At 40.7% G+C, this 25,446-nt stretch overlaps 2 protein-coding genes and 1 long non-coding RNA gene across 9 annotated transcripts in view; 2 read left to right on the forward strand and 1 right to left on the reverse strand.

The window, feature by feature from the left end:
* The window catches only part of DMGDH (dimethylglycine dehydrogenase), a 43,413-nt gene extending 24,802 nt beyond the window's left edge, over nucleotides 1-18,611 (forward strand). For 2 of the 7 annotated variants that reach the window (XR_014539625.1, XR_014539628.1), the window contains exons 12-18: nucleotides 144-361; nucleotides 564-721; nucleotides 2,697-2,756; nucleotides 12,182-12,316; nucleotides 13,581-15,964; nucleotides 16,122-16,561; nucleotides 16,701-18,611. Coding sequence is in view for 2 of the 7 variants with exons in the window: in XM_083576061.1 (XP_083432187.1) it covers nucleotides 144-361; nucleotides 564-721; nucleotides 2,697-2,756; nucleotides 12,182-12,316; nucleotides 13,581-13,796 (787 nt within the window). In the remaining 5 variants the exon portion in view is untranslated. Of the gene's footprint in view, nucleotides 1-143; nucleotides 362-563; nucleotides 722-2,696; nucleotides 5,262-5,312; nucleotides 6,134-6,180; nucleotides 8,034-12,181; nucleotides 12,317-13,580 lie in introns of those variants that run through there. The other 5 variants (XR_014539624.1, XR_014539627.1, XM_083576061.1 and 2 more) reach the window with 3 other exon arrangements.
* On the reverse strand, nucleotides 17,232-24,358 carry LOC310744710. Its single transcript, XR_014539689.1, has 2 exons — nucleotides 23,679-24,358; nucleotides 17,232-17,371 (listed from the first exon to the last, which is right to left on the reverse strand). It is a non-coding gene; the product is annotated as an uncharacterized lncRNA (long non-coding RNA).
* ARSB (arylsulfatase B) overlaps nucleotides 19,486-25,446 on the forward strand; it is a 66,983-nt gene continuing 61,022 nt past the window's right edge. The window contains exon 1 of the mRNA XM_083576196.1: nucleotides 19,486-19,866. Coding sequence (XP_083432322.1) covers nucleotides 19,579-19,866 — 288 coding nt within the window. The 5' untranslated portion in view covers nucleotides 19,486-19,578. The remainder of the gene's footprint in view (nucleotides 19,867-25,446) is intronic.

A 25,446-nucleotide genomic window follows, 5' to 3' on the forward strand; every position in this document is an offset into this window, starting at 1 on the left:
CAGTACGGAGTGGGGTGAGCTTGTCTCAGAGGTACAAGAGACGTTCTTCATGACTTGGGTTTACCTGATAGTCATAGTTGTCAACCTAGCTATTTTATGCATTTTAATGTTTGGATTAATAAAATGTTGCCTTTTATTTTCAGATGGATTGAAGAGGAGGCATCTAGAGGACAGTTTAACGTTGAGATCAGAAATGTCACAGAAGAAATTGGAGTACTGGGTGTAGCTGGCCCATATGCACGAAAAGTCCTCCAGAAGTTGACAACAGAGGATCTCAGTGATGCAGCATTTAGTTTTCTACAATCTAGACATTTAAACATTGTGGATATTCCTGTTACTGCAATTAGAATATCCTATACAGGTAAGGCAGGAGGGGGAGGGATTTTTGTTCTTATAAGCAAAACATTTGGTTTCTATACAAGGCAGCAGTGCTTGCAAATAATACCACTATTACTTGCAGAGATGGGTCATTTAATGTTTATTTTCATGTTATGCCTTTAAATAGGCATGACCATAATTTAATTCTAGACTTGATTAAGATGTCAACCTTTGGTTTGTAATAGGCGAACTGGGTTGGGAGTTGTACCACAGGCGAGAAGATTCTGCACCTTTATACTCTGCTATCATGGAAGCAGGCCGTGAAGAAGGAATTGACAACTTTGGAACATATGTGATGAATACGTTAAGGCTAGAAAAGGCTTTTCGGGCATGGGGAGCAGAGGTTTGAATATAATTCTTTCTTTCTTTTTTGTTCTTTCTTTGGTGTTATTTGTGTATTGGTCACAGGTAATCATATTTAACTATTCTGCTTCTTCAAGGCCTGATAAGAGTAAAATAAGAAACAGCTACTATTATGATTTACACCTTCTATTTTTCATGAGGGCAAACTGTTAGTATTCTCAATTACATTTGTGGCACCAAAGCCTCTTTTTTAATTCACTGACATTTCTTTTTCCTCTGTATTAAAAAGTCTGTTCAATTAAGAGATCACAGTAGTATGTTTGGGTGAAATTCTTACTTAGAGCATGCTCTGATAATTAAACTCGGTGCCGTTTCAGTCTAAAGTGTTTTCAGCTCCTAAGGGGCTTTGAAATTGTGCCCAGATCTTTACACCCATTTTAGCAGGTTACTCAGAAAAGAGCTAAGGGTTTGTCTTCAGAGCAAACAGCATGCACTGTGAAGTCAGAGACCTACATTTAGGTAGCTGTATCTGGGATACAAGCCTTTATTCTGAAGCATTTCTAATTCATTCCTCTGCTGTATGAGGAATTTGTAAGAACTTTCTCATTTATCTCAAGGCATTTCTGTTCCAGCAGTCAAAATGTGCACTGACTGCAATTTCGCTTTTGTATGACACACTTTAGATCTATATCCTATCATCACAGAGAATATGAATACTAGCTATCCTGTTTGTCCCAATCCTTCTCATAAAATGCTGGATATTATGAAATCCCTTCCATTTTAGAGGAGGCTGAGCTCACACACCTTCCACAGATTTAAACAAAATAAAACTCAACAAAATGTTTTTAAAATGGTTATTGATAAAGTTGGAGGTAATATACCCTTGCTGGTGCTTCCCCCTTAATACATGAGCACTTATATGGTGGATGTGTGTAGCAGAGGAGGAACAGGAAAAGCAAAGAAAGAAAGAACCATGTGACATGCTCCTGTTCAGTATTTTGCTTGCTTCTCTTCTGGTTCCTCCACTCAGTTCCCATTCCTACCTAGTCAGGATTCCACATCAACTGAGGCTGCTCATGCCACATTGGACTGCTTGCATATTTGTTTGTTTGTTTGTTTTTCCTTCCACTTGCTCTTCAGGATATTTTCCTAAAGATGTTTTGCATTTTCTGAATCTGTATAAGCCAGCTTCTTATGCTGATATTAGTATGACATCAGCTACTTCAAAATGCTACTACCGTAATTCAGTAGGTAGTGATGCATGCGTATATAATTCTCTCCTTCTTTGGAGGTTTTTATGCAGAGCTTGGATGACCATCTGTTTTGGATGCTTTAGTTGAGGGGGTTGGACTAGATGACTCTTGTTGTCCCTTTCCGGGTCTGCAATTGTATGATTCCACATGCACAAAAACTGCTGTGGTTATGGAATTCTCTGGTTTCACCTGGAGAGCAGAGAGAGTCAACATGGCACACTCCAGATGTTGAGATTACAACTATCACCAGCAAGTACCTATGGTCAGGGGTGATTGAAGTTGTAATATAACCACATCTGGAGGGCACCACACTGACTACTCCTGGTCTAGAGAGCATCCCAGTGCAATTGTCTCACCTCAACAATCCCACAGAATTCCACCCTACTGTCCTACCTGTTGAAAATGAGAAGAACAACTGAGGCATCAGATAGCTGTTCACTGTGGGATGGGGGATAGTGAGGTAGATTTGCAAGTAAATCATTGTTGCATTTTCCTTGGTTAGTTATCAGTGGAGTAAAGGCTTTTTTTGCAGGATGTCTCATTTCTTATTGTCTTCTTAACTGTAGATATTGAAGAAATATATACTTGCATTTTTTTATTGGAGATACAAATGTCACTAAGAATTACAATCCTTTAACAAAAGAGATGTTACTTGTTGTTCATAAAAAAAGGAAATAAATGGGAAACAGTATGAGAAAGTGAAAAGATGTGAAGGAAATATGCCACCTAGTGATTACATCTATTATTGCATTTTTTTAACAGATGAATTGTGACACCAATCCTCTGGAAGCCGGACTGAAATATTTTATAAAATTAAATAAGGTAGGTCTGAAACATTTTCAGAGATAATATATTTATGAAATTATTCCTGGGTTTGCAAATATTATATATAAACTCTTCAAAACAGATATTGATAAATTTCTGCAGCACTGTTCCATGTTGTATGCTGGAGGAACGGTTTCAAATAATGTTGCTTTGATAGGTAGATTGGTCCCACGAATTAACTACATCTGCCAAAGAATGTGAGAATCAGAACTAGTTCCTTGTGCATTTCTTTATCTGAAATGAGTTTTGTTCTGGTGTAGAATTTTGGATGCTGATTGATTCATTTCTTTAATTTCTACTGCAAAACCATTTATATTTCCTACAATCCAACTGGACAGCTGTAAGTGTGGTGGCAAATTCAGTATGTGAGATTTTACAGATGGTCTGGGTCTGGTCAGGGCTTGGGACAAAATGGGGACCCTATGTATATCACCCTCAGTTAATTTTAAAAGAGGGGAATATAAAGTATAATAAATGTCCAGCTGCTGATATTTATCTCCAGCATTTAGAGAAATAAATTTACTGCAAAATACAGTGAGCCTTTTGAAAGCATGAATGGAGGTAAGAAGTTTACACAAGCCTAAACTATTCACCTGCTTCAATGGAAGAAATAAATTTGCAGATAAAGTCTTGATTGTGACTCCTTAAAAAAAAGAATATACCTGGTTCAGGATATGGAAGTTCAGGATAGGAAGTCTGTCAAATATTATTTGCCTCTAGGGGCAAAAAAGACTTTTCTGTGTTTACATGTCAAGGGAATTTAATTTGGAAGGCTGCCCTGGAATTATTCAGGAATGGCCAATGAAGAATAATTTCAAAATATTGCACAGGCCTGGCTCTTGTGTGCTGTAAGGTGATGGTTAAAGCAGATTGCAGCAGATGTTGGTGCTCTCTTACTCAGTTGAGTAGCTTTGTGTATATAATTTGGATCCATTCCAGGATTCGTAAGAGATTTACCCAATAAATTGTGCCATTAAAAGGTGTTCGCATGTCTTATTGACAGATTGAATTATAATATTTTAGTTCCAAGGGACCCAAACATCATTGTCCTTAATTAACTCCTTTTATTTTTCTGACTGGATAAGAAAACAAACTCACAATTTGGGAGTTTCTGTCTACACTCTACACATCTGCACACTTTGCTTAAAAATAATAGCAGTTGCTACTGAGAATGTTTCCTATAAACGAATACAGCATATAGGAGAATATACCAAGGGTTACATCGCAGAAGGCACCTGTTGTAACAGTTTGTCACAAATACTCAGATGAATCTCTTCAGGTATGATATAGAATGAAAGCAAATGACAGACTAATACTCCTACTAAGCAGCCCCACTTCCTTGCCTCAGAGGATCAGAATGAGCTCTGTTACACAGTAGGTACAGGCCAAAGATCAGTACCAAGGAAGTACAAGGATGAGGGAAGGAAATACCACCTGAGAAGAATCATGGCACCATAGGGATACTATCTTTCTGTTCCTGATACCACACTTGAATGAAAGTTTAATTGAGCAAATCTTTTGTAAGTCACTTTGAAAGCTTCTCAGGTCTATAAAGCAGGCTAGAAATAGTTTAAATAAATTTTTTAAAAAGAATTTGGGAATCAGAACCTTTTATACAATTTGCTCATAAAAGAAACCTTAGATATAAATGGAAGGACAGTACTTTGATTGGAGTCTTCATGTTCTGCCATATATGCTCACACTAGAAAGTCAGGCTGGTTTTATTGCTATTCCATTTTGACAATAGACATGTTTGGGACTTTAAAACACCACAAAAACTTGGAATGTACTTTCCTAGCCAATTAAGCCTTATGTGAAGAATTGCAACAGTGCAACTGTATCCCATGCTTGTTTACTCAGAAGGGAGTCTCACTGACTTCAAATGTTTGTGGGACTGGAACCTTAGTCTTCATTACTTTTTTTGTCAAAATATAAATTATTTTGAGGCTTTTCATATCTTTGATTTTTAAAAGTGCAGCAGTTATTACAGGTAAGCAACCATATACAGCAGATTTGCTGCAGCAGCAATAGTTGTGAGAGGTGTTTTCAATTCTATCACTGCTTTGGTGTTGCTGGTTTTCAGAAACAACAGCCTGATGGCTGATTGTAGACAAAGAAAATCCAGAAAACAATTTCATTTTGATGGAGGGCTGCTGACTGAGGTGGTCGTGGTAATGTAGGCGTAAAAGTGGCTATGTCAGAATTCCACATCTATGGAATGACTGAGGGAGGTCTGCCTTGCCTATGGAGTTTTGTGTCTAATATAGAAGTATGGGTGCGTTGCTGTTTTGATTAAGGAATCAAAATGTCAGTAACTAGACCTGCTAAAAAGTGGGTTGTTGTTTTTAGAGGACCACTTCCTTGATCAGAAAATTCATTTTCACTGATGGAAGTTATATGAAGATTAATTACATCAGTCTCTGTGTTTCTGACATTAATATTTATCAACTGGCATTTTTCTGGTGTTTTCATTTTTTAAAAAATTCTGATTGGAATAACTTGGTCAGAGTCAGCCCTCAGCTATTGGGGAGCGGTATACATAGAGTGGGCAAGGCTTTCCACCCATGGTGAAAGCCAAAGATGCAGTGACTTTTGAAGATTATTTGGATGCTTTTGTGGTGCATATCATGAAGAATTTCAAGGAAACTGGCAGCAGGGTTGGTATTGTGCTTGACTGCTGCAAAGACCCATCAATCAAAAACCTTATGGTAAAGTGTCAAATTGGGAAAGGAAGGAAATAAGAGTTGACATTAGCAGCAGGGACAGCATATTGCCTGTGCAATGGAGAACATTAATCAAATCCAAGGAAAAAAAGGCCTCACTTGTTCTGTTCCTCAGAAGAAAACTGCTGCAGCAGGCATAACATAGTGACACAGACAAGCAGTGGTGATCATGATGGTTATGATGCTTCATCAGTTGGAAGAAACACAGACCACCTCAACTCCACTCATATGATTGTGCATCTGTCTGAGGCAGGGTCAGGAGGACATAACAGTCATTGTCACAAGGAGTGATAGAGATGCTTTATTGCTACCGATGGCCTTCTAACCTCATCTCAACAGTGAGCTATGGATGAAAGCAGTCATGTCAAATTATATGAATTATAAGTTGCCAAGCACAAAGTGGAATGGCATGATTAAGGAAGAGATGGACAGCTGGGCTTTCATGCCACCTTGGGGCATGATACCACAAGCTAGCTTCCAAGACTGTTTGGAAGACCTGTTAAGTCTCCATCTCCTGTCTCAATTTGCAGTACCTTACATACCTGATGTCCACCTGATTTGAAGTGTCTTACACACCTGATGTATGAACCTACCAGGAAGACACATTCAATTCATATTCTCTTCATTTGCTCCATTCAGAAAGGGAAAGAAGTGCAATGCTACCAACAGAAGAAGCACTTATTCAGCAAATTGTTGAGCCCACCACCAAGCCTTAATTTTATAAAATGCTGTTGTGGCAAACTCAGTTTTCCAAGTCCCACAGAAAGTGGTTGACACATTGAGCAAAGTATGCCATCTTTACAAGATGACAAAAGCCATTTAGCTGAGTGATCGGACATTACAACCTGTGGGTGTACAAGTGGACATCAGTTTGCTTATGTGCATCATTTGTGAAAGTGAACTGGAAATCAGAGAGGGGTGTCATACTAGCCAACTTTTCAAGCACCAAACTAGAATGTGTGTCTTCTGGGATGTAGTCCCAGGCGAGTCACATGATCCGCACCTCATCCTTGCCCTGAAAAAGTGTGTTTTTTTCAGGACGAGAGTGCAGCACTAGATCATGGCACCCAAAATGGTCGTCGAGATCTTGTGCAAAAAAACCGGGATGTCCTGTTTTTCCAGGGCACTTAGGAGGTATGGTGTGTGTGTGTGTGCATGTACCTACACACAAGTAAGCAAGAGGCCTTTATCCCACAGAGTATTTATAATGGCCATTTATAATGTTGGGTACAGCTTCACAGAGGCAAGTGGTCCTATTTTTGACAACTCATGAGTTGCAATGATTCTTGGCTTAGCCCAGGCTGCTGAGTCTTTAGAAGTCAGGAAGCAGCTAAAGGTGACCACTGTGTTTAAGTGGCTACTGCCCTGCCACCATTAGGGCACAATTCTGTCGCCACCCTTGAGATGGAATGGCTTGTGCCTGTAGGAGCCCACTGCAACTCCTTCACTTTTAAGGATCCTACCTGAGCACCATTTTATATGTCAAAGTTGTGAAAACAGAAAGCAACAAACCCTCCCATGCAGGGGCAACAAGAATATATACCCCACAGGGTTGCAAAAACTCTATGATCAGTTCTGCCAGTCCTGGGCCCAGGTAAATTTTCTTCCTAATCCCATCAACCAGCAGCTAACACTGGGTCCAGAGAAATCTTGCACTAATTTACTTCAACCTATGTTACATAATGTTATAGCAAAGAGAGTAGGTAGGGATGGGCAGGCTAGGAAAATGCTAGCTGGATCCTCAAGAGGGAGATTGCTCGCCCTTTAAAAAAAAATTTCAGTCGAATCTGAGAAAGATGGCTAGGAGGAGTTGCATATGTGGCATGTTTTCTGCGACACCCCTCCCCCCCCCCAGCACATGGGCACAAGGAAAGGCTCCCTGTGCAATTGGAAAGCCAGCCTTTATCATACATGAGCTTTATTGAAAGTAATGGGAGATGAGCACAAGTACTCTTCTAGTACTGTTTGTCCCTTGTGCAAGAGAAGCTCCTGCAGGATTGCAATTTTGTACAGTACTTGTTTCTTTGCTCCACTTTTATCGCCCTTTGTTGAATTCATGCATGAAGAGTCTCTCCGCTGATACTGCACATGTACTGAACTACAGTACACTAGCACATTTTCCTTCTGGAAATAACATGACAGATGAATCATTTCCCTATGTTGGGATTTTAGTTCCTCATGCATGATTGTAAAGTGAATGAAGGAGGTTGGGGTATATATACAGTGAACATTATTTTAAGTTTAAGTTGTATAGTTTCATTTGCTATAGTCAGTGCTTTTTTCTGGGGGTACACAGGGGTATGCATACCCCTAAACATTTTGTGAATTTTTGTACTTTGTCCATTTACTGTATTTATTTTTCCAGATTTGAACTATAAAATGGTTATTTCTTGAGTCAAAATGAAAGTACCCATAAACATTTTTTTTTTAGAAAAAAGCACTGGCTACAGTGGTAAAAACTATTACAAAACAATTTTGGGAAGATTATCCTTAACATGCAGTAGAGCAAAAATCCAGAACCTCCACAGTGGAATGCGCAAACATAAAGAAATTCAGTAAAAGAAATACATAGAGAAAGTATATTAATTAAAGCTATGATTCTCCTTTACTGTCAATAGGAAAGGAAATATCCTAAAAGCTCTTTTTTCGTATTGTAATATAAGCATGCTTCTTTGTCTTCACTAAACAACTATTTCAGAAAAAATACAGCACATAAACTAAAATGTTTTCCTGATCATTGATTTAGCTGTTGTATAATATCTGGTAAATGTGGTTTGAACCATTCTTTTCTTTCTTAGAACTAAATATAACACACATGAAATTTTCTTTCACAAATTAATTTGTGAGGGTTTTTTTTTAAAAGGCTAAAGCAAATCAGAATTACTCTAGCTGTTGCCCTGTTTATATATTCACAGGAGTTAACTACCTTCTATGCAATTAATCTAGAAGTGACCCATTAAAGCAATTCACATCTGTTACCAGGTCATACTCAAGGCTCCAATTATGACTGCTGCATTAACCTTCATGCAAACTGTGTTTTCCATTTATAAATGATGGATTTATGGGAGTCAAGTGAATAATGTTGAAGAGTAAGCATGGGGGAGCTTGGAAGTATTCAAATGCATGGGCTTCTTTTAAGGACAGTTTCACTAGAACATGGAGAAGCAATGCACAGAACTACTGGCTGCAGATAAGAAATGCCAAGAGCCAACAAATGTAAATTGTCAGATTCACATCTATGATTTCCGCTCCCCCCCCCCTTTCCATTGTATCTCCTGGAAATAACTGGAGTCAACCAAAAGCAATAGCGCACTCAATTTATATCATCTGGTGTACTATGGATTACTGCTTTTAATTGGCAAAGCCTGATTGCCATTTTCTATAAGGGTATGTCTGCACTGCTATCTCTCTGGTGGCTCGTGTTTTGGTTTGCCCTTCATTGTCTCACATCATCTCTCTACCTCTATTAATACATTCATGGTATATGGAGAGGACAGCAAAGGAAAAGGAGACACTAAGGACAAGAAATAAATTGTGCCTGTTCAAGCAGCATGCTGCCCATGCCTGCTCACAAGTGTGAGTAGGAGAAGTGGCACATGGATTGCAATAGCATAGTGTCCTGGTTTAATTGCTAGCAAATTAATTGGCAAGTAGAAGGGCAACATGTGTTTAAAACATGGGTAAGGAAACTTTCTAGCCTGGCAGACCAGATTGTTATTTCCTCCACCCCTTGTGGACCAAGTTTGACAGGCCAGCAGATCCTATTTTGCCCCAAAAGGCAAAGACTCTCTCAAAACACTATTTGTGCAGTGCTTTGAGCTGCGCTTCTGAAGATTTGACAAATCAGCTGATTGCCAGATCTTCAGAAACCCCTTTTAGAACGTTATTTTCTGCAGCCTTGGGACTTTGCAGGTACCTGCAAACAACTGTTTTGGCTGAGCCCCACCCTTACCTGACCCACACCTGTAAAGTGGCCTTACAAGCCAAATGAGAAACCTGGCTGGCTAATTAGGTCTGCAGACCAGAGGGCCGCCCCCCCCCTGCATATTGTTTTCTGAGCTTGAGGGACGTTGCAGGAAAGTTCAGTACTGACTTTCTTGAGAGAGGTGGAGTCCTGTGGAGGAAGGCCACTTAGGATTGTCCCGGCCACATCAACTGTCTGCAGCATTTTTCAGGAAAACCTGCGTACATATCCTGAGCCACTCTGTGTGCGGTTTTGCTGCCTGCCAAAAAACACATGCTCCGTTTCCTTTTCTTATATTGAAACTAGGCAGTGGCAATAACAGCAGCAGAAGCATATTTTGAACTGAGATTAGGAAGGCTTCCCACATTCCTCCTATGTTCTCTTTTGCCCTGTCACAACTACAGTAATAGCATGCCAGGTTGCAAGGAATTGCAGGCAAAATTCTCCCCCACTCCATGTGCCCAGCACTGGGGTGATGGAAAGAAGAGAAGGAAGATTTATGTATTTCTACTGCTTCTCTTGCCAGCTTCTAGCTTATAGTGTTCTTGGGTGTGGGACAGAGTGGTGGAAACGGACAGGGAGTATTTAATCCAAACCTGAGTAGAGTGTTGGGAGTTGTAAAGCTCACTTTTCATATTGAGGTCAGCTTTAAAAGCCCCTGAAGTTTATTTTCAAGACTAGCTTTTAAAGCATGTCTCTCTATCTGTTTGTTTGTTTGTCTGTCTGTCTGTTTGTTTGTTTGTTTAGACAGAACATTCCAAAGTGAATTTAGTAAGCATTGCTCTTGCTCTAGTTTGGCTTCAAAGGTCATCACATAGACAGATCGCATCATCCAGAAACTAAATTGGATTAAGTGCTCCCCGATTAATTCTAGCATCTAGTACCAGAAGGAAACATATTTACCACCACCACTGAAACCATCAAAAAGCAACAACAAAAAGGCAAAGAGGGTTTTTTTCTCTTACCTGCCTCATGAAAGCCTAGCAAGCTGAAAAAGGCTGCCTGACAGATTTTAGTTCAGGCCTTCTGTCAGGCTTCAGCAGGGGGCTGCTCTTAACAGGTGCCAACCTGAACGTGGGCAGGCATGGTCCATACCAGAAAGATTAAGGCCAGGGTAGGCATATAAAGCTATGAGGAACCAGAAACAGGAAAGACTCAGAGGCAAGGGCAGAATCTAAACAAGTGTGACTGAAGGTTGATTCCAGAGGAGGCCTGAAAAGTTGATTTGGCTCTACTGCTGCTACTTGATAGCAGACACAGAGGCCAAGCTTGAGGCCAGGGTTGGATAGGCCCTAAGTAAGCCTGTTTGCTGATGCTCAGCTACTGCAGCCAATGTAGCACCCTTGCAGTTCTGTATACAGACAGCGTTCTATTCTAGAATCAGTTGAAATTCTTTGTTTTCTCTTCATACACACACTATCTAGATCTGCTGCATATTTTGTCCCTGAAAAGCGCTTCTTGAAAAACTGGTTTCATTCTGAAAATAAAGGCTCATTACAGATTGATTCTGTATTACCCCAAGTAATATGTAGGCAGTCCCAGCAATGGTGGTGGTGTGGGGATGTATCCATACCTGACCAATGAAGCTGCGGATGGGTGTACACCAAAAGCACAATCACAACTTCCTTCTCCTGGGGAATGTGCAGAGAGAAAATGGCGTGCCTAACCTAAAGGTGATGGTTTTGAAACGCTTATCAAGTAACTCCACCCAGCCTAAGTAGGTGGCAGGATCTAGAATCAATCTTGATTGAAATCAGCATGTTGAAGACAGACATGAATGGTTCTGGATTTTGTGCTACCAGTGGGTTAATGTGCATACAACCTCAGACTTTTGGTCTAGTTGTCAGTAGTTCATACACGCATGCAAGAGTCTTTCCCACAACTGCTACCTCACGTCTTTTTAACTTGAGAGAGATACCTCAGGCAAAGCCTGGGGTTTTGTGCAAGCAAAGTATCTGCACATAGCATGAGCTACCCCAATAGCTTTGGAATGCACAAAGTACCGTATTTTTTGCTCTATAAGACTCACTTTTTCCCTCCTAAAAAGTAAGGGGAAATGTTTGTGCGTCTTATGGAGTGAATGCAGGCTGCGCAGCTATCCCAGAAGCCAGAACAGCAAGAGGGATTGCTGCTTTCACTGCGCAGCGATCCCTCTTGCTGTTCTGGCTTCTGAGATTCAGAATATTTTTTTTCTTGTTTTCCTCCTCCAAAAACTAGGTGCGTCTTGTGGTCTGGTGCGTCTTATAGAGCGAAAAATACGGTAGTTTACCAGATAAATGTCTGCTGTTGCTATCTTTTGTGGGATCAGGAGGCAGGGGAAGGGGATGTGGGTCCTTTATAAAAAGGGCCCACATCAGGAGGCAGGGGAAGGGGATGTGGGCCCTTTATATAAATATTTATAAAAAAAATATTCTGAATGTTACTTCCCCATGTAAGTAGCCAAGAGGAAGCTTGATCTCTTTTCAGTATAATATTTTTAAAGGTATATAATCAGAATGTATAGCGCTTAAAGGTTACAAATATAGACAAATATGAGGTAAAATAACTGAACATATCCACATTGTGAGCAAGATGAAATAACATTCAAGAAGCCCAATGGTTTAATTTAATTTGTACTTTTATCTAAAGCTTAATAATGGATGGAAAAACAAGTGAAGGCAAATTTAAATGCTTGCATCCATAACCCTGTCACAGAGCCTGACTAATCATTTATCATCATTATCTTTTTTTCCCAGCCAGCAGACTTCATAGGAAAGCAAGCACTGAAGCAGATTAAAGAAAAGGGGCTTGAACGGCAACTTGTGTATCTCATCTTGGAAACGGATAATGTTGATCCAGAGGGAAATGAAAGTGTCTGGTATAATAACAAGGCACGTAGCATAGATTTTGTTTCAAAAAACTGAAGCAAAGTTTTTTAGAACATATTGTTCTCCCATCCATATTTCAAAATGAACAAAAGATAGTTTGCACACAGTTTAAAAAGGGTTGCAAACACCAGCATATGTTTGTGCAAGGAAATACGCACATGTGAATGACATATGTTTTTATTTTTGCTATAACAGATTAAAAAATGCCACCCCTTTGCAATTTCTACCAGTGGCAGTTCTCACAGTCCTCTGCTGGGCTTCTCACAACAAAAGGAATTTGTTACTGGGCAAGGTTCAAAGTTCTTGTGTTAATTCTCAGAGCTCTAAGCAACTTGGACCCAAAGATTATGTAAAGGACTGATGAGGACTGTCCTGATGTACTCTGTGCTCCCCACCCCCTACTTTGAAACAAAATCAGGACTCCAGTCCACCCAGCTTTCAGGCAGACAAGATAAGACAGCCTGCTGAAATTGGACACAGCTTATAATTCAGGAGGGAGAGAGAGGCTGGGAGGAAACAGGAAAGCAGGGAGAAAACACATCCTGACCTAAGTAGGTCACAATAGCAGCACTACCTTCATACAAATGTATGCTTAAAAAATTAAGAAGTGGGTCCTCAGTTGCATTTTGCGGTTAAAGGAGGGTTCCAGGTCCAAAAAGTTTGAATACCTGTGTTCACACAAAGATTGTGCCACCTTCAAGTGTCAAATTTCCAAAGAGAATTAATACTTTGAGATGCATTCATATCAATGGACTGAAATAACTCAAGTGGTTTCAGTGGGTCTACTCTGAGTATGATTTAATTTAATATCTCTCAGAAATTAAAAATGGAAAATTTATTACAATATTGAGTCACTTTTTAGATCCATCTGCATGTGTCCGTATCAACAGCTTTCATTTATATAAATGAAAGTTATTTCTTTAGAGTGAGGAATATTCTAAAAACTGTATTTATTACTTGAGGAATGTGATATATTTTTATGCTTCAGTGTAAGTTTGTAGGGTAGGTTTGTATGCAGCGGTCGAGCTATGTTGCTACTCAAGAACAGGTGATGCATGTGCAATATCTTTTTCCAGGGCACAAATTATTCTCTATGTTGAGATGCTCCCAGCCTTTTTTTGGTTAAAGCAGACAAGATAACTATGTAAAGTGCAGTCATGTGTTTGATTTTCTAACATACTGACTGTTTTATTGAATAATACAACCTACATAAATTGTGTAGGCTTCCATGCACTAAAACCTTTGTGATATTTGGGTAATTTTTCAGGTTATTGGCAACACCACATCTGGATGTTACAGCTACAGCACTCAGCAGAGTCTGGCTTTTGCATATGTCCCTGTGGAACTCAGTAAAGTTGGACAGAAACTGGAAGTTGAACTACTAGGCAAAAATTATCAAGCAACTATTATCCAGGAACCATTGGTTATGACTGAGCCAACAAGAACACGGCTTCAGCAGAAGGGTGGAAGTGCTAAAATATAAACAGGCATGCATTTAATTCCTCAATATTAAGAGTCAATACTTGATTAGCATATTTCATTTGAGTTGAATGCAAATTACACATGAAATATGCAACAAAATAATACTTTATGTTTACTAATCATTAAGAATAAGGAACAATTTAAGAAACCACTGTTACTTATACACAGTTCTTGCAAATAATGTACACCAAGTCAGTAAATAGCAGCAGCAACAGTCTTGAGTATGTTGTAAAAAAATGGGATTGTTGCAGTATGATTGAGCAAGTGGCAGAAGTCCTGGGCTACAGAGCATGTGGCAAATCTTTGTAGAAATGATGGTCTGATCACAAAGGAGAACAAAGTACTAAGGCTAAAAGCCCATGAAGTGATGGGAATTTGAAAGCAGTGAAAGCCTCCTAGCTAGGTTGGTGCAGTGGTGAAATAAGTTCCATATCTGAAGCAAGGGTCTAGGTAACCAATCAGAAATTCACTTAGAAGACAGTTTTACCTCCCAAATAATTTTGAACTTGCATTGCATATAAGGATGGGGGAGAAATTCAATTCAGTTTGTTTTTTCTCATTTGCACTTTCTGAAACACTGCACAAACCAAAAGATAGCTATCCTTTGAAATTCATAATTCTCCAATTTTGGGGGCATTTTTTCCCAACCAAATCGTGTGTACAAAAATGCATATACTAAGGTTAAGTGTGCATAAAAATGCATCTATCTGTGAGAATAACATACAAAAATGCATTATATATGGGGAAATTGCTTTGCCAAATTGTGCATACTGTATTAGGCAAAATTGCATACAATAAATTACTGTCGAATCTTCTAGGGGACATATGAAAAATGGTGAATTGATGTGGAACTCATAGAGCTAAATTTAAAATAGGGAGGGGGGATGAGAATCAGCGAGACTAAAATTGACAGATTCCTCCATCCCTATTTGCAAAAGAGCTAGTTGGTCCACACCATTTGGATTATTTTTTTAAAAAAGGGAAATTGGGAAAGTGAATTGGAGATAAAACCAATGACACCACAGGGGTCTAGATTCCTAGGTACTCTAGATGGTGATTTATATCAGAAAATAGGGAATCTCTCTCTCTCTCTCTGTGTGTGTGTGTGTGTGTGTGTGTTTCTGTGTTTCTTTGAACACCTGTACAACACAAATCTCTCATTTGAAACTTCACGGCGGGTGGGCTAGCCCTTCCAGAAAAATCTGTCTGCCTTGGTTGAATAGCCTGTGCTGGATACCAAATCCATAAAACATTGATTAATTTCATACTTAAGCCATAATTTTTCCTTTTCATAAACCTAATGCTAATGATAACTTTCAAAACAATTCTGTGTCCCTGCTCACACTATTCAACACTAAATTTTCATTGTCCTATTTAAAGGTCACTTAAACAAAAATTGCTCAAAAGTGCAGAATCTTCCACAGAAAGTGATACATCTAAGTCCTTCAGTAAAGAAGCTGACGCATAAATAAGACATGCCAGTAGAAACACAGTTTGAATAATGAACACCTATTACTGCCAATGATTTAATGCAAGCTGACATTACATTGTACAGATCTGAGTATCTGTTTACAAAGCAGGTCGCAATAAAATATAGAAGCTGACAGGATTGCCCATAGTGCTAGCTGGAGTGAGAGAGAAAAATCCATTTCAAAATTATTCTCTTATACTTTATATTATTTGGCCTATTTTCTTCAACCATGACAGGATCTGATTTTATTTTTTTTAAGATGGCATTGTTTGTAATCAATCACTTTTTACATCTTAGTTTGCCAATGCATTCTTTTAGATGTTAAAAAGGATTAGAATTAAGCATATTTTATGTAGAAACAAAAAATATATAAACAAGAGGGCACAATTTCTCTCCTGCCTCATTACCTATAGAACTCATTTATAAAACTGCGAACAAAAGGAAACTTTTATCGCTCCACCTACCCCTTGCAGCTAGGTGCTTGTCCAGCCGTTATGTGGAACGGAAGGTCCATAGATGGATACATAGATAGATAATAGATAGGTAGATATCTCCCATAGTGTAGTCATCCCCAACCTGCTGCCCTCTAGAATATGGCCATGTAGCCTGGGGTTTATGGGACTTTTAGTGCAAAACATCTGGAGGGCACAATGTTGGAGAAGGTTGTTATGGTGGTACTGGTCTTTACTACACCACGAGTGGGCTACTTGCTCTTGGAGCATGAGTAGCTTGCACACAGCACTTTGCATAGATGCTACTATGGGAGGTACGCATGCACACCCTACCCTAGATTTAAGCCTGTGCTTTGTGGAGTCCTTTACAGATTATTTATTTATTATATCTATAACATGCCAGGATTGGCTCCCAAAGCAGTTTACAATTAAAGCCTCTTAAAAGGGGACAATATAATTAAGGATATGTTTGTGAGTAGAATAGATCAGGCCTTTTATATATTGGTGTGATTTCACTCGCTGAATAATCATAAAATGTAAGTTCATACATGTTTGCAATTCCTGGTGAATATCACATATTTTTGTTCCTTGCATTATTAAAATTCATATACTTTTTCCTTTCAAAGCAATATAGTTTTTTAAAAGCCCTTGTTCATGTTTTCATGTCGCCAATTTTTTAAGCAGATGGAGATTGTAATTCAGTGGTTTTGTAAGAAAGGTAGCTCTAGCAGTTATCCTTGAGAAATATTGTCGACATGCCTAGATTACTTAACTTGTTGCACACTAACTGACACAAGTTAAAGCAAGAAAATGCAGAGAGACCTTACTTTCTTTTCTTAACCGGTTTCCTAAAGTTTAAGTCAGGCATAGGCAAACTCGGCCTCCAGATGTTTTGGTACTACAACTCCCACCATCCCTAGCTAACAGGACCAGCGGTCAGGGATGATGGGAATTGTAGTCTCAAAACATCTGGAGGGCTGAGTTTGCCTGTGCCTGGTTTAAGTTTACAAATATTTCAGTAAGAAGAGTTACACTGGGCAACACAGCTAACCCCACAAATAATTATTTTTATATACTGTACAATACAATAATAGTGCAGTCTCATCAAAATAGCCTCTGATTAATACACTATCTACAGTAGTGTCAGATCCCTAGCTGTCAGGTTCCCAGGCCCAATAGGCCTAGTGTAGTGAGGAGCATCCCAGAACAAGATAGGAGAACAGCAAGCAAATATAAGGTCCCAGACTCCTAGAGCATTCTACAGTAAATACAAGTAGCTCAGACTGAAGAGCAGACTGAGCACTAGATGTTTTAAGAGTTGGTGGAGACGGATTGTCTTTAGGATAAGCTAGGATTGCCACCTAAATGGTACTCTAGAAATTCTTAACCCGAGGTACTACTTCCGGTTAGCGGAGTCTGTAACCCAAAGTGTTTGTAACCGAAGGTGTTTGTAACCGGAGTTACCACTGTACGTCCTTTTTCTTACCTGATTCGAAGCAGTCCTATAGGGAGAATGTTCTTAGCCTCCTGCTGGTTTTTTTTCACTAGTAGAAGACTTCTATCCTTGTTATCCTTCTAAAACTCACAAAAAAATAAAATCTAGTTGGTAACCCTCAGTGTCCACATGTGGCCTGCTAATGTATACAGTGGTACCTCGGGTTAATAACTTAATTCGTTCCGGTGGTCTGTTCTTAACCCGAAGCACCACTTTAGCTAATGGGGCCTCCCGCTGCCGTGATTTCTGTTCTCATCCTGAAGCAAAGTTCTTAATCTGAGATATTATTTCTGGGTTAGCGAAGTCTGTAAGCTGAAGCGTCTGTAACCTGAAGTAGCATAGGATAAATCAGGTTCTGATAATTGGGCTGTGCTATAACTGATTGTTAAATGAAAGAGAGGGAACAGAGACAAGCATACAAATTAGCTGAAATGTGAAGGGAAAATACATCTTGTCCTTGGTCCGGAGGAGGAGAGTGAAAACTGCTGCAGCTAATTGACTTGCATCATAGCCCACAGATCAGATCAAAGTGCTGCTGCAGTTTGGCAGACTATTGGGTGGGTGGTGGAGTCAACCCTGAAGAAAGTACCCCAGAGGGTACTTGGAGGCTGCCACCCCCTTTAAGTTTGTATTGATGAATTTATCAATCTAGTAGAAGAAAACGAGCAATGCATTATTAGGTGGTAATTGAAATAATATTTTTTGCTTCCAAAAAGTTGCCTATAAGCAAGTGACTGAATCAGTAAAGAGTAAGGCAAGAAGGATGTGGCTGTGTTGCTGTTTCTTTGGCATTGTAGTGATGTGGGTGGAGGTAGCTGAATGATCTGGGTCTCAAAATGTTTAATGCTGCCATAGATTCTTCACAAATGAGAAATTCACTTTGTGACAAGTGGTTGGTTGGAAATAAAGGGTGTGGTTGGTGGGAATGGTTGAGAGTGAGATTTGCATGTGGGAGTGTGCTATTTTTGGGAGATGCTATTGTGAAAGAAAGTTTAGGCACAGCTGCCTCCTTAGTTATTTTGCTTAGCAAATGATGCTTTAATATGTGAATTCTGATTGTACTTTTGTCTTTGATTTTTTACTTGTAATGTTTACTGATGTTGATATTTTGTTTCACTGTTAATGGTGCTGCTTTAAATGTGGATCTTTATTACATTTTTGTGTATGATTGTTATTTGCAATGTTCTTTTCTAGTATTTTGTAATATTTGTATTTGATGTTGTATGATGTGCTGTAAACTGCTTAGAGATTTTCTTTCCCCATGCAATGTAAAACAGAATAGAAATAATAAAGTAAGATTCCTATGCTTCTAAGCCAGCTTTATAAACACCAGATCCATATAGACAAGCACCTGTTAGTTTAGTGTTTTCTACAATAATAAACCTTGTTATTCTTCCATTTCTGCTGTTCTCAACATGGGTTCAGGATGTCCAGAGCACACTTGTAAGAGTTCTTAAGTTAAGGCTTCCCTCCTTCACCCATTTGCAGTCACTAGATTTACCTAAGCCTGAATTACAGGTTTTGGCTTTAACTGTCCTAGTAAGCTTGGGCTCCCAGCCATCAGATAATAGTCATGGTTTCCAGTAGGGCCTGTAATCTTAACTCACTGCAGCTCAGCACAGTGCCTAAGGCATGGGTAGGCAAACTAAGGCCCGGGGGCTGGATCTGGCCCAATCGCCTTCTAAATCCGGCCCACAGACAGTCCGGGAATTAGTGTATTTTTACATGAATAGAATGTGTGCTTTTATTTAAAATGCATCTCTGGGTTATTTGTGGGGCATAGGAATTCATTCATTCCCCCCCCCAAAAAAAAAGATTGCTGACCCCTGGGCTAAGTCAAAGGATTGGGCCGTTCATAGAATAATACTGCTGTGTTCTGCTTTAATATTTCCATTTTTTTACCAGATTATTTCTTTTTCATGGCTCTTGCACTTCAGCTGAAACATTCCCTTACAAGATTTCAAAAATAAAACATTACTAAAGGAAGCCCATTTGTGAGATGCACATTTTAACCAGTACAATTAACAAGAGAATGAAACAATATCGTAAGCCTAGGGAAGGCACCAGAAGGATGAGGCAGCTGGTGCTGCAGCAGCAGGTCTTCCCTGGGGCATCCCCTTCCACCCCTAACCATGTACAGTACTGCTCTGTACTACTTTAAGCCCTCTGGACAGACGCAGGCTGGGGAAGGAGAGGGAGACTGCCAGGCTGGTGGTTCCTGTTTCATTTCGCTCCGGGGGGCGGAGCTGACTGTGATTGGCTTCCTCCAGGGTGGGCGGACCATTTGCCCTCGGAGGCAGACTTGCAGGTCCCTGTGCCCTTCCTGCCCTGTGAGTTCCTGCTGGGGCTGGCGGAGGACTTAGGGATGCTCCAGCGGTGGGTGTTCGGGCGCTGCTCGCCGCCGGGGCTGCTGCTGCTGCTGCTGCTACTGTGCTTGGCGCGCACGTGCCCCAGCGCTGCGCCTCGGCGGCCCGTCAACTTGGTCTTCGTGTTGGCCGACGACCTGGGCTGGGGGGACGTCAGCTGGCACGGCTCCGAAATCCGCACCCCGACCCTGGACGCGCTGGGGGCGGGCGGCGTGCGCCTGGAGAGCTACTACACGCAGCCGCTGTGCACCCCGTCGCGCAGCCAGCTGCTCACCGGCAGGTACCAGGTAGGCGGGAAAACGCGGCGGGATTGGACTTGGCCACGCGAAGGGCTTAGAGACTGAGGGAGGGACGTGTAGAAACTGTGGCTGAGGTGCTTGTGTCTTCCCGCCCCGGCATCTCTCCCTTGCCGTCGGTGGATTCCTGTGAGAATCTAAGCCTAACTTTCTAGCCCTCGCGGTTGCAGTTCGAATGAGTGGTTTCTAAAACTTAGGAACTGCTGAGGTCTTTGCGTATTGACCCATCTTAATTATCAGGGATATGCAATTTTTTTTTCTGATTTGAAAGTCACGCCCAAATCATGAGAGCGCTTCATTCGTGTAGCGCGTCACGTGTGTTTGTGTCTGTCCAGCAACGTGAGGAGCTACAGTCAAAAAGAGTCACGTCAGTTTCCTGTCAGAGCTGACTGACCATCTGAAATTAGGTTGAGGTTTTGGGGGTTGTATTTCTGGGCAACGTATTTCTAGTTTTCTTTGCCCGTTGTTCTAAAAGTTATTAGCTCTTAACATTGAGAGGCCAATATTCCCCTTCCGGCCCGTATGCCCTGTAAACCTTAGCCCAATGATATATCTTACAAAAATGCACAACGAATTCCTAGTACTGTATTGTTTTCCTAGTGCAAAGATACCATAGGAATAGATAATTATCTGGTTTGGGGAGACCTCTAGTGGCTGTTTAATATATGCATTTCAGTAAGAGGTCAGGATTGTGTCTTTTGTAAACTTCTATAATTTGTTAGGGAATGCAACGTGTAATAATGAATATACTTTATTTTTGCATATCAGCAAGCAGTATTTTCCAGTGAACAACATATATTTTTAAGGGAAGGAGGAGCCACAAAGCTCCTTTTGGTTTGCATGTCAGCATCATGAATGAAACATTTTATCAGCAGAGCTGAGAAAGGAAACAGCTGATTAAAACTTAGCCTTCTCTCCTCAAGTTTCAGCGGCTGCCTCAGATCTAACTGACTTTCTATTTGTGGGTGTTTCCTGCTGCCTATGATTCTGGGATTATCTCATAAAGTGGATGTGTGCCAATCACTCCGCTAGGAAGCCTGGTGTTTGGATTTGGAGCAGGGGTGCAGGGAGAAAGCAAAAGAAACGGTGCAACTGGTGGCATTTCTTGCAGAAGCCCATATTGTAGCAAACCGATTGAATTCTAAAGTGCTGCAACACTCACGCTCCTTTACCTTATCCTGCTGGCAACGGAAACTGCTTACACAAGCAGATGCTACTGTTAGCTAGTCCTACCACAGGCTGGACACTATTCAAGCTGTTGTTAGGCAACCTGGAGAATTAGTTCTGGGACTGCATCTCATTCTTTAGCAGCAGTGAGGAGGAACTTTAGTTAAGCGACAGAGGGCATGCTTTGCATCCACAAGGTCCCAGGTTCAATCCCTGCCTTCTTTAGTTAAAAGAATCAGGAAGCAACTGATGTGAAAGCCCCCTGCCTGGGACCCCAAAAAACTGCCACCAATAAGAGGTGGCTTCATTTGGACGTAATGATAAACCATGCTGAAGCCCTGCTTTGTTTTACAAACCATGAGTTGCCCCACAGATTATCAAACAAACCAAAAGTCTTCGAAGTTTGGTTTGTTTTCCAGCTGCTACTGTTAGCCAGTTTTCCAGCTGCTCCTGCATCCTGCCTTTGTAGTTTGGTGAGCTTGGGTGGTCATATAAATTGTGGTTAAGGAAAAGTGCTCAGTTTGCCATGTTTAAAAGAAACTAAGCTATGAGCCAATAACTATGGTTTCAGATCATGGTTTTGTAGGTAATAGACAAAATAAAGTTCAGCTGCTGGGCAGTGTTCACACATAATGCTGTGCCATGGTTTAATAAACCATACCCTAGTGTTATGTGCAAAACAGGGCAATGAATATTGTTTAAATCACAACCTTCCTTATACAAGATTGCAAACCACCTATAAATTGAGAATATAAGCCTGATTAAGTCATTTGACTGGTGATGAAGGAGGTCGATTCCAGCCCCCTGCCTTCTCCAAACATATTGTCCTGGCAGCATTAGCTATATGGATTGACAGATGGCACACACAAAGGAAGAAGGATTGGAGCCTTTGATTTCTTATGACAATAGAGTTGTTCATAGTTAGGACTCTGTATGCTACTTGCAGTTCATTCATTCATCAATGACCAATTTGAGAAAAGGAGAACTTAAACTATGCCCCATCTCTTTCACACTCTGGAAAGCTTTATAGCTTAGGATGGGCCTAATAGGATGCTCAATATTAGAGCATCTGCTCTGCTTGCATAATAGTCCAAGTTCAGTCCCCGGTATTTCTAGTCAGGACTGAGGGAGTTCCCTGTCTGAAACGCTGGAAAGTTTCCAATGGTCAGTGAAGCTAGTGCTGAGCTACATGTCGGCATCTGATTGGTAGGTAGATGCATGCACAACCTTTACTACTTGCAACTATCTCTGCTGTGGAGCTTCTATTCTTTTCCCCCAACTTTTGGGGTTTATTAGCCCAAACATCAAGGGTTGTTGGTTTTTTTTTTTGCAAGGGTTATCCAATTGCTTTGCAGCTGCAAGTTCAGATCCAAGTAGCAGTAGTACAGGAACAGGTAATAGTTAACATGAGATACAACATTGCTTTTTTAAAAAATGTATTCATGAGTACTAAGTTGTTATTTCTCAAATATTTCTCTTACTTTGTTAATATTGCAACTCAGGGACACAGCGTGAGTCCCCCACCCCTGCAAAGGGTTTTGCAGACATGTCGTGAAAGGGCCAGCAGTGTCCCCATCTTCAAGACTAACCACAAAGCCACTTCCTTCCCCCTTCTCCTCCTGATCTTTAGTAGATATAATTCACCATTCCTAGTACAGGTGCCTTACTGTTATTTTCATAAAGGAATGAATGTAATACATGTTTCTCTTTTTAAAACTCATTTGCTCAATTCATTATGCAGTTATTTCTTTTAGATATAGGCCTTTCACAAATTGTGTTTTGTTTTATCTGTGATCCATAACCTACTTTGCTTTTCTCCCTGCGGTTAATCACTCTTTACAGCCTTTGAAGAAGATCATAGCCAGAGGCTAAATATTTGACCAGATGTTCTCCTTATCTACTCCTGCATTTTTCCTATTTCAGTAGGTTTTAAAAACAAAATATTTTCTAGATAGGAGCTGTTCTGGTAAGACCTTGTAAGCCATAAGAGACTCTGCTCCTGGGACATTTGGGGAAATGTTCTGCAGCAGCCCTATGGTTCCTGATACTGGATATGCAGCATTTTTCACCAGTCATGACCGGGTGACCTGAGAAATCAATAGGGGCCTGGCTGGTTCTACATACCCTTTGCTTCAGCTTCCTTGGATTCCCTAATTAGGCTGGGAACAATACAGATTTCTTGCCTTGGACCATGTCTTATTCTGGCCCTTTGATCTTCATCTGCCCTGCTGTGATCCCAGCCTATTTCATCCTGACTGGGCTTTGGTGACCCAGTTATTTCATGATGTGTAGAGATGTCTTAGACTTTTGCTTTTGTAACAGTAACTAGTGGTCAGTTGCTATGATAGCAAGGGAAGGAGAGCTGGTATATCTGGAAGAGGCCCTGGAGGGCACAGCTCACCTCCCTGATTTGCTCCCCGGCTGAAATGAAAGGTGGTCATCTCATATTTCCTAATAGTGACCCAGAGGGCAATTTTATTTCCTCTTCCGTTTTAAGTATAGGGTAGTGGTTTCTTCACAAGGATGTTCTGTGTTCTACATCCACTCTTTGAAGCATGAGGCCTCTGAACACTTGCAAGGAATCACAGTTGGGGAGAGACCTGTTACATCCAGTTCCCACTTTAATACAGTGGTACCTCGGGTTAAGTACTTAATTCGTTCCGGAGGTCTGTTCTTAACCTGAAACTGTTCTTAACCTGAAGCACCACTTTAGCTAATGGGGCCTCCTGCTGCTGCCATGCCGCTGGAGCACGATTTCTGTTCTCATCCTAAAGCAAAGTTCTTAACCCGAGGTACTATTTCTGGGTTAGCGGAGTCTGTAACCTGAAGTGTATGTAACCCAAGGTACCACTGTATATTAGCAACACCAATCAGCTCTGCAGCATGAAAAAGAAAAAAAAGCTCTTAATCTTGCTCACCTATGATGTGCACATTTAATTCCTGCCTCTCACACAGGAGGGCAGATTTTACCAACAGGCTCTCCCTGGGGGTAGAAACCAATTCTATCTTCCTGAAGCCAGCAGACAAAATATGCATGAAACCCGTATTATAATAGCCAGAGCCTGAAGAATAGAAATGTGCTACAAACCTGGCATACAGCACTAATTTCCCTCCTGTCTCCCACCCAGAGGAACGAGATCAATGGCAACAGGTCCTCACCTGGAACATGAAGCAATTTCCATTCCCCTTCCACTAGTTTCCCCACCAGCAGATAATAAAAATTCTACACAACTCATATAAGCTAGGAGGTTGCAGAAAAATGTGGAGTTATACAACTTCATATTTTTGTATAAGTCTAGCTTAAAACAACAGGTCAACAAAACCTTGTGATGTCCCCAGAGAGACAGATCCATTTGGTGTCTTCCCTTTGGGGTTGACCCTTTGGGGTGGCCCCCACCCTCACTCTGCCTGGTGTTAGCCTCTCGCATCATATGAGCTGGATGCTTTATAGCTGAATATTCTTCCCATGAGCATCTGGGTGGCCACAGTGAGAATGGGAGGCTCGACTAGATAGACATTTGGCTTGATCAACAAGGCTCTCTTTTTGTTCTTTCATGGGAGCACATGGCTACTTTGAGCCCATTTATTTCAGCCAGTCTGTCCATAAATTGAAAACCTGGGAAATGAGCACAAGGTAAGTACAGTGATCTTTCTCTCCTCTGTCTAAGGAGCCTTTGTGTGCGCTCTCTCTCTCTCTCTCTCTCTCTCTAGTTCACCTCTTTGTTTTGGTTGATATAAAAGGGGGGGGGAGCTAATTTAAAACATTAGTAGTAAAAATCAGTCTGGGGTGTTAGCCATTCCTCTGCTGATCACCAGCCTGTCTTGCTAAAACTGCCCTATAGTTTCATATATATTTTCAGAGCTTTTTATTTCCTGAAAAGAAGCCATCTATGTCAATTCAGCCTGGCCATCTGCTTTCCAATCAGAAATGGAAATTTATATTTTACTGCATTGGCAAGTGATATTGACCGCCCCTGTCAGTTGCTCATGAAAACCTGCCACCAGGTGCTTTTCACCCTCACCAGCAAGTGGCACTCCATTTCCATCACTGGTAGGGCAGGCTAGAGAATTTGCGGAGAACAGTGGACGATTTTGAAACATTTTAAAATACTTTTTTTTTTTACATGAAAAGAGCCCAATGGAAAATATGCCTTGCTTGGTTCCCAGTTCATAGCCATTTTCAAAAATCACCTAAAGAAAGATTAATCCTGTATCTTATTGATGTTAGTCCTCTGCTATTCCTTCCTTACACTTGATCATAAATCTGTTGTTAGATCACCGTTCAGAGTTGCATGTGACAGTTTTGAAGATTTTCGTATTAACCTTCTCACAAGTATAATAAAACCAGAAGACTAGAGCACCTTCATAGTGTTTTTTAAATGTGCAATACATATTTGACAGTGA

The sequence above is a fragment of the Podarcis filfolensis genome, assembly GCF_964270895.1.
Source record: "Podarcis filfolensis genome assembly, chromosome: 11".
In the NCBI taxonomy this organism is placed as follows: Eukaryota; Metazoa; Chordata; class Lepidosauria; order Squamata; family Lacertidae; genus Podarcis; species Podarcis filfolensis.